Here is a 9,713-nt window from a genome sequence, read left to right on the forward strand (position 1 = left end):
GTGTGTGTGTGTGTGTGTGTGTGTGTGTGTGTGTGTGTGTGTGTGTGTGTTGGAGGTGCCACCATACCATACATTTACTGTAGTATTAAAAGGGAACATGCTGCTGCTTCCAGCACATTAACTAGTGTTCACTTCTTACATCAGTGACAATAATTTTCCATAGCGTACCAGCTGTGAAATTATTCATTGAAAATGGCTGCAACATTTTTAAATGAATAGTTAGTTGTAGGGCTGGGCAAAATATTCATATTATATCAACATCGATATATGAATGTGATCTATGATATGCTGGGTGAGCTAGAGGCCTGGAGTTCCTGGAGTTTAATTTCCATAATCTAAGTCATAAATTGCCAACCACTACAGCCATTTTTCAAATAAAGCACAGAAAAGCAAATGAGATACAAGGTTTTAATTAGTGAGCTTTGGAGTGTTTTGTGTATATGTCTATTTTTTAACTTAGGCTAGCTGTTTTCCGCCTGCTAAGCTAGGCTCTAGCATCGTACTACATCGACACAGACATTAGTTGAAGCTATCTTTGCGTCAAGGTGGATTACTCGTGGCTTGGTGGTAGAGTGGTTACCCCATAACCGTAAGGTTGCTGGTTCAAAATCCCAGGAGCCCTTAGCAACATGTCCTTTACGAGACTCCAAACCCTGTGATGTTGGCAGCTGTCTAATGCTCCTAATACTTTGATTTTATGCAGAAATAGACTTTTCACTGGACTGTGTGTGTGTGTTTTGTTTTTAATCTTGACGTGAGAAAGTGTATATAACGTAACGTAGAACTGTTCCTTTAGAGGAAGTCTTACAGTCGGCTGTTGCTATATTAGGAGGTTGTGTCACAGCAGATAGTCTGAGTGTACGTCATCCTCTCCGTGACGTCCTCGTTTGCTGACGTCACATCTCATGAATGCAGCGCAGCCGTCTGGAAATACGTGTGTCAGGGCACACGTGAACGCCTGTATTATTATTCAGATGGACTCTTTGCTGCATTATGGCATGCGCTGCTTTCATCCAGCAGTTGTTGCCGTCATCAGTCACACAGATAAAGCAGCTTCAGTGTCCCCAGTCAGACATAATGTCTCCCAGCAGCCTCACTGCAGAGCCACGTGTTGAGACTGGCAAACAGATGAGATCAACAAGGACGTCCGCTCTCTCGCCATGACACCCTCCTGTCTGCTGCCTCTGTCTGGACGCCATCACGTCTGGGACTCTTTCTCTCTGGCTCTGTAACTAAACCGAGGTTCATGTCATCGTGACAGTTATGTGACAAACACACGTTTCACATACTCCGTGTAACCTTCGTGTGACTTGAGCTTGCAACCTTCATTGTGTACTTGAGCAATGAAATTGCGAAGTATCTCTGTTGACATGGAGGCAATCTGATCGGAGGTCATCCCCCAGAGGCATGATGTCACAATGTCATTGCTATAGCAGCTCCAGCTGAGCAGTGTTGGTGTGAAGGACCAAAAGGCTGCAAACAGCTGAGATGATTTGTTGATGGTGTTTAACCCTCATGTTGTCCTTGGGTCAAATTGACCCGTTTTCAGGTTAAAAACATTTTAGCACAACAAATGGGCGTTGGTATAAGCGCTGAAAATGTCAACATTAATAATATCAAAACACTTTGGGAAAAACACCAAAAACATTTTTTTTTTAAAACACCCACAACATTGAAAAAGTGACAATTATAAGTGACCAAAAAGTTTTTTTTTCATGTTGATAAGAAGACAACACAAGGGTTAAGAAAATGCACCGTTTCTGGAAAGCTCACCTGGTAGAGCAGGGGGGGGCATTTAATTTTTACCGAGGGCCGCATGAGCAACCCGAGCGCTGCGGGAGGGCCACATCGACAATATTTCAATTAAATTTTGCTCAGTATTATTTTTGGATATACCGTAAGATAAATGGTATCATTTAATAACCACTCAACTTTTTTCAAAAGCAGATTGCTTTTGATGGTTTTATTTAAACCTTAATCCTTAATATTATTAGGCTATGTGAATTATAAGAAAAAAAACAATCATGAATTGCTGATTGAAACTGCATCTCTGGGGTGGTGTGAGGGAGGTAAAAAAGTTCCAGTTGGGTTTGCAGTTTTACCATCAACCATCAGCGGTCATCAGACAGATTCCGAGTATTTATCCTGTGCTTCGTTGTTGTAGCGGCGATCAGATTATAATCTTTAACACAGCAACCTGTGCCCACAGATTAGCACACGGCTTTACCTTAATTCTGTAAGAAATACTGGCAGTCCAGTCTTGTTGAACACACGGCGTTCGTCATCAACTTTCCTTTTTTTTAGCGTGAGCGGAACATCTCGGGGTAACCGCATCTCTGGGGGGTAAGGACATCTCGGGGGGGAACAGGAATCTCTGGGGTGACTGGACATTGGGGGGGGGGGGGTAACGGGCATCACTCGTCGCTGTGCACCTTCACTCACAGGTTAGCACGGACATACGTCCATAAATAACACTTTTCAAATAAACAGCAGCACAGTTGTATTGCACGACACGACATAGATGTTTTTTAAAAGTATTTTGTAATTACCTTGGCAACACGCCGGCGTACTGGGACGCACAAAGGGCCGGATGTGGCCCGCGGGCCGTAAGATGCCCAGGTCTGTGGTGGAGCGTGCGCCCATATGTAGACCTTCACTCCTTGACGCAGCGGCCGCGGGTTCGACTCCGATCTGCAGCCCTTTGCTGCATGTCTAATCCCTTTCTCTCTCCCCTTTCATGTCTTCTCGCTGTCCTATAAAAACAAAATGCCTGAAAAATAATCCTTAAAAAAAAAGAAAGTCTAGTCTTGCGCCTCTCTAGTAAAGTCTGGCTACACCACAGATGCATTCTGGGATAGGAGGAGAAAAATGCTCTGGGTTCTTTGCATTTCTTTAAACCAATCACAATCGTCTTGGGCGGCGCTGAGCTCCGGACGCAGCGACGGTGGCTCTGCAAAATATTCTCAGGAAATATTTATTATATATATATATATATATATACATATTATATTTACTATTTATTATCTTCTCTTCTTGATGTTGCAGCATGCTCTTCGTGCTGTTTGTGCTCTTCATGCTGTTTGTGCTTTTTGTGCTCTTCATGCTGTTTGTGCTCTTCGTGCTCTTCATGCTGTTTGTGCTCTTCGTGCTGTTTGTGCTCTTCGTGCTGTTTGTGCTCTTCGTGCTGTTTGTGCTCTTCATGCTGTTCGTGCAATGTGCTCTTCGTGCTCTTCATGCTGTTCGTGTGCTCCTCGTGCTCTTCGTGCAAGTGGCTCTGTGCTATTGTGTCGTTAGGTGTGCGTGTCCTCGTGCTCTTCGTGGCAATGTGTCTGTTCGGCTCTTTCATGCTGTTTGTGCTCTTCGTGCTGTTTGTGCTCTTTATGCTGTTCGTGCTGTTTGTGCTCTGTGTTTGTGTCGTGCTCGTGTGTTGGCTCTGCGTGCTGTTGTGTTCTGCTCTTGTGCTCTTCGTGCTCTTCGTGCTCTCCGTGTCTCGTCCGGTGCTGCTCTTTGTGCTTTCGTGCGTGTTTGTGCTCTCGTGGCTGTTGTGTGCTCTTCGTGCTCGTCTGCCTTCCCGTGCTCATCTCGTGGTGGTCTTGTCTGCTGGTAGTTCGTTCGCTGTGTCGTTCGCTTCGTTAGTCGTCTTGCGCGTTAGGCTGCTTCTGCAGTGCTCTTACGTGCTGTTGTGCTCTTTGTGCTCTTCGTGTCTTCGTGCTGTTTTGTCTTCGTGCTGGTTGTGACTATCATGATGTCGGATGGATTTTTTGTTTTTTTGTGATCTTTGCGTTAATCTTATTGCTCTTAGTGGACTGGATTCGTGCGTTTTCGTTGAGCTCTTCGTATGCTCTTGAGTGGCTGTTTAGGTTAGGCCAAGGAGCGATGCCTAAAAGGTACTCTTAGTGCGCTCTTCGTGTGTTGTGGATCTTGCTGCTCTTCGATGCTGTTCGTGGCTGTTTGTGGCTCTTCGTGTGTTGTGGATCTTCGAGTGTCCTGTTTGTGATATTCGTGGCTGCTATGTGCTGCTTCATGCTGGTGCTAGTTGTGTGATTTGGGCTCTTCGTGGCTGTGTTGTTCTTGGTGTTTGTTCTCTTCGTTCTTGTTGTGCTGAATTCTTGCTCTTGTGCTGACTTCGTGGACTGTTTTTGACTGTTCATGTGTTGGGTGGCTCTCCGAACGGTTAATCCTAAAAGACGCTGAGTCACCTTCCCTCCCAGTGAGAGGCTGAGTCATGTTTAAAGGTGGAGAACTGGCTTCTTAGATCACTAAACATGAGGTGGTCACATGTAACGTGATAAAGTAGATCAACAGCCTAGATGTGTTTTGCCTAATTATTTTATGCATGTCTTATTAGATCACGTACATATACAAACTTAAATTTATTTTTCCTTTTGGCCATTTTAGTGGGTTTTTTTCCTGCACTCTTGCCTTAACTCTAAGTTGTCCATTTTTCTGATTTGTACATATAAAAATCAACACATTCACAAAAAAAAAAGTTTTAAAATCGATACTTAACTTATCAGAGTCGAGCATCGAGTCGTTCTAGAGAGAATCGCGATGCATCTAAGAATCGATTATTTCTCTCGCCCCTATCTATTGTCAATGAAATCCAGATTATTGTGGCATCTCCTCTCTTTTTAGAGGTTAGTTGGCAAATAAAAGTACCAAAGATAACACAGGACAAAAAGATTAAAAAAAAGGTACAAATAGTCTCTAAATGTTAGGTGTTTATCTGCGTAATTGTCAGTATAACCAGATGACTTAGTTCTATGTGTTTCGTAGATGGGAGGAAGAGCACACAGCCAGAATGGACCTGCAGGACAAGATGGCTGAACTGGAGGAGGTAACGTTCAAAAACTCACTTAAAATATTCTTTATTTGGAAATTGTTTATTTTGTAAGATGCTTTGCCTCCAGCCAACACTTTCCCACGTACAAAAATGTAGTTCTTCTGAATGCATCTCCGCTCTTCTTCCTTTAAAGGTGCCCTGCCACACGTAGTTCACGACTTTGTGGTGATGTCTGAAGTTCTACCGTGGACTTGGTTACCTATCTATCTTGGTTACCATGGTTACCTTGTTTCAAGCCGTTCTAGCGTGGCATAGAAAGAAGACTCAGCTCGATTTGGGCCAGTTCTCATTAATATTCGACTAGTTAAGCTGCTTGACTCCGATTGGTTAACAGCTAGCCAATGAGAACCTGGCTATCACACCGGCCCAGGGCCATTTCGCTTAACCCATCGCAACTGGGCCGAGCTCATGAAATTAATGACTCACAACATGACATCAGACTGTCCAGCTGTTTTGATTGGTCAGATTTCTCCTCTATTTACTTCCAGTGGCTAGAGCTGACAGAGGATGTAGCAGTTCATCTTCACATTCACACCTACACACCCCACACACAACACCACACACACCACACCCACACACACACACCACCACACACACAACACACACACCACAACCCCACACACACACCCCCCACACACCACAACCCACACACCACACACAACACATATGGACCGGACATATTTAAAAAAGGCAAGTAAAAACGGTTTTGTGTGGCAGGGCACCTTTAAACACATCCAAGGGACGAAACCCACATTCTTTTTCTCCTTTTATTTTGAAATACATCAAATATAAATGCTGGTTATATGCATAAGATGCACAACGTAAAGTTCTCAGTATGTGCAGTAAACTGTCTTCCAAATATTAATTTTAATTTTGATTGAAGGCAATCAGGAGTCTGAGCTACAGATGCACCCTCAGTTATTATCTAATTTATATATATTTAGGACATGAACTTCGTGTGTGTGTGTGCGTGTGTGTGTGTGTGTGTGTGTGTGTGTGTGTGTGTGTGTGTGTGTGTGTGTGTGTGTGTGTGTGTGTGTGTGCAGGACCTGCAGGAGAGCGAGGTGTGTCCAGCTCGCCCTGAGGGTGGAGCAGCTGAAGGCCGAACTCGTTCTCTTTAAAGGACTCGTCAGCAACGTGAGTCTGCTCTCAGCTTTTTTAAAGATCCATCCACTTTTTTTTTTTTTTTATCCCTTCAAATCTTATTTCACAAGCTCTTAATAGACATGATCAAGGATTTGCCGGCACACGTTTACAACTGTTCTCCATGGTTACAAATTGCTGGATCAGGATAGTGAATATAAGTAAATTCAGTAGCTTATTTAGATGAATGGAAACTAAGAATCCTTTTTATTCCCGTCAGAACCTGTCAGATCTGGACAGTAAGATCCAAGAGAAGGCCATGAAGGTGGACATGGATATCTGCCGCCGCATCGACATCACCGCCCGCCTCTGTGATGTGGCTCAGCAGAGGAACTGCGAGGACATGATCCACATGTTCCAGGTGTGTTTGTGGTGATGGAAAGTCCTTAAAAAAAAAAAAAAAAAAAGAGACCGCCTTCACTTTAAATAAACCCGCCTCTTCCGCAGTGGCCACGCCCCCCTCCACTCTCCGGGCCAGAAAACCGAGCGGCCAGTCGGCTAAGGGCGGGGACGGAGACGAACTGAGCATGTCCGAGAGCGAGGGAGGCGGGGCTAAAGACGAGGAATCGTGCAGCACCTCGGCCAATCAGATCAATGAACAGATGCAGAGGATGCTGAATCAGCTGTGGGTGTTTTGGCCAATAACGTTTAACTAGACGTCAAAACTATGTAGTTGGACATGTCTAATGCCTTCGCGGCTGTGTGGTTGTGTGTGTGTGTGTGTGTGTGTGTTGGAGTGTGTGTGTGTGTTGTGTGTGTGTTTGTGTGTTTGTGTGTGTTTGTGTGTGTGGTGTGTGTGTGGTTGTGTGTGTTTGTTTGTGTGTGTTTGTTTTTGTGTTTAGAAGGGAGTGTGAGTTTGATGATGACTGTGACAGTCTGGCTTGGGAGGAAACAGAGGAAACTCTTCTTCTATGGGAAGATTTTCCTGGATACCCACTGGGAGTGGAAACTCAGGGAGAGGTGCGTACACACCTATTTTACACTACACACACACCCACCCACACACACACACATACATACACACACTCCACTTTTTGTGTAACAGATTTAAATGGATTTTATTATAAATACAAAATAAAAAGGAAATCTCTCAGAAAACACAAGTTTTCTGATACATTGCTTTGGAACTGGCACAAATTAAGCTTAGTTTGCTTTGATTTTCCTTGAGATATCTATATACAAATGACCAGTCACCTTTAAGTTACATTAAGCTGCTACACATGCTCATTTATATTATGAATTTGGGTTTAATTAAAACTGCAGTCCTAGCTTCCAGTGTCCCCATCCAGCTCCGTACAGATCTGTTATCCCAGCTGGGAGTCTACCTTGGAGACCTGTAAGCTGTTTTAAACCAAATAAGCCAGAGAGGCCAATGACCTGCTTAGTGAAGAGCTGAAAAAAAACACATAAACAGATTAAAAGACCTTTACACACCTGTGGTGCATATACACACACACACACACACACACACACACACACACACACACACACACACACACACATAAAACACACGTCCTTTCAGGACTGTGTGTTTTATTGTATTGTATTGGCCTAAAGTATAGTGTTTCCATTATTCTGTCCACTCCTACATATTCTTTGGTTTTTTATTTTTTCATGTTTCTATTATAAGAAAAAGGTGCCGCACAATCTGGCTCCATATGCATATCTTTATTCATCCTGACGACGTTTCTTCAACAAAAGATAGATTTGAATAAACGGCGGTAACTGTTATCAGAATAAATAGAGACACCTTTACATCTCGGGTCCTTAAAACGTCTTGAAACGTCTCAAATAAAATGTTCTGAAATCTGGAATTTACGATTTAAAGAGGTCTTAAATTTCACATGATGTAATATTTCTAATTTTAGGGTTTTATAGAACTCATGAAGTGTACGGGATCGTTCACCTACTTGGATGCTTCAGTGAGGAAACATTGGACATTGGAGTACTTTTATTTTGACAGGTCAAGTCCGACCTATCATCCGTTAGAAAAGGTCTTAAAAGTTCTTTAAATTTGCTGTTAAAAATGTGCAGTTACCCTGCTCCAGTGATCAGCACCTCACAACTCTTGTTGTGCGTTACTTTTCTACGCTACAGTATCTATTAGATAGATAGATAGATGGATAGATGGATAGATGGATAGATGGATAGATGGATGGATAGATAGATGGATAGATAGATAGACAGATAGATAGATAGATAGATAGATAGATAGATAGATAGATAGATAGATGTTTATTGATCCCAAGAAAAATGGGAAATTCCAGTGTTACAGCAGCAAAAACAGTCACAAAGCAATAAATATAAATGAAATACTAGGAAAAATATAAATGCATACAATATACATCAAATAATAATATGAATAAAATAAAAGAACAAATATTTGAATATGTACAGGATGGGAAAACAAAAGTGTGCAACTGCTTAAATAATACGCTAAATGTAAATAAATATAAATAATCCAATTGTGCAGGTTGCGCTGAGTGCAGTGGTGTGGTGTCCAAAAGTCCACATGTGGTGTTTATTTAAGTTTGTCTCACTGTCGTCCAGCTGCAGCAGCAGGAGGAGTCCATCGAGGAGGTGATTAAAGACACAGAGTGTCTGTTCAAAACCAGAGAGAAGGAATACCAGGAGACCATTAACCAGATAGAGGTGAGTCTGGGTTTCTGCGTTGTATTTATCACATTATTCGGCGAAACGTGTTCACAGTCAACAGGAACAGCATCAAAAGTCGTGTCATAATCAATATTTTTACTAACTAACATGACAACACTTAAGTCTATTGAAGTACTCTTCAAGAGAGCCATTAAAATCTTGGATAAACACATACTAGTACGTTTTGAGAATTATAAAAAATGTAAATATGCCGGTTTTGTATATGTATACATCATCGTGTCCCTCCGCTGAATGATTTATTTCAAAGAATAGAGGACCTCCACCAAAGGGGACCGTGTAATACCTTTTAGGCGGACCACATTTGGACAAACTAAGGGATATGGGAATAGCCTGCCCCCCCCACCCCAATAACGGACCGTCACACATACATCAATTTTAAAAATTCTGGCTTTTAGGAAACCAAAGCTGCACTCACTTTTAACTCACATTTCACTTTGTGTGACAATCACTTGTTCTGTGGTATTTTGTCTTGACTGTTAGTGTTTTTTTTTCCTCTCAAACTGTGACAGTGTTGAATGCTTGTTACTGTTTTTATGTTTCTCTTTATATGTATCTGCCTAGGGACAATAGATACAAAAATTTTAAGCTCTGTAATTAGATGTTTCTTGCTGGAAAGCAGCTTGGGGGTCGTAGTTAACACCAACATATACACAGGCTTGTATCTTACACTTAATCTTTGTCCGGATGATTTAACTGGGTGAGTTTCATGCTGATCGCCGTAAAAAGATTCAACTTTGAGTAACGTGACGTTATCTGTGGGACAAATTAAAGCTTCTGAAGCTCCTCCCACTTCACAGCTGTATAGTGTATATAATACAATGAAAATAATTGGAGTATTTCGTGTTAATGGATTTGGTTTTTGTGTTTCCTTGTCAGGTGGATCTGGCCACAGCCAAGAGCGACATGAACCGTCACCTGCACGAGTACATGGAGATGTGCTCCATGAAAAGAGGGCTGGACGTCCAGATGGAAACCTGCAGGAGACTCATCACACAGAGTGGAGACAGGTAACACACACACACACACACACACACACACGCACACACACACA

General features: G+C 42.5%; 1 protein-coding gene across 1 annotated transcript in view; it reads left to right on the plus strand.

Annotated features, from left to right (window-relative positions):
• Positions 1-9,713, plus strand: part of LOC116701386 (intermediate filament family orphan 1-like) — a 29,027-nt gene that overhangs the window by 11,272 nt on the left and 8,042 nt on the right. Inside the window, 8 exon segments of the mRNA XM_032535060.1 lie at positions 4,777-4,837; positions 5,890-5,912; positions 5,914-5,980; positions 6,207-6,347; positions 6,433-6,611; positions 6,829-6,946; positions 8,537-8,638; positions 9,539-9,669. Coding sequence (XP_032390951.1) covers positions 4,777-4,837; positions 5,890-5,912; positions 5,914-5,980; positions 6,207-6,347; positions 6,433-6,611; positions 6,829-6,946; positions 8,537-8,638; positions 9,539-9,669 — 822 coding nt within the window.

This window comes from Etheostoma spectabile, chromosome 14 (assembly GCF_008692095.1).
Source record: "Etheostoma spectabile isolate EspeVRDwgs_2016 chromosome 14, UIUC_Espe_1.0, whole genome shotgun sequence".
NCBI lineage: Eukaryota > Metazoa > Chordata > Actinopteri > Perciformes > Percidae > Etheostoma > Etheostoma spectabile.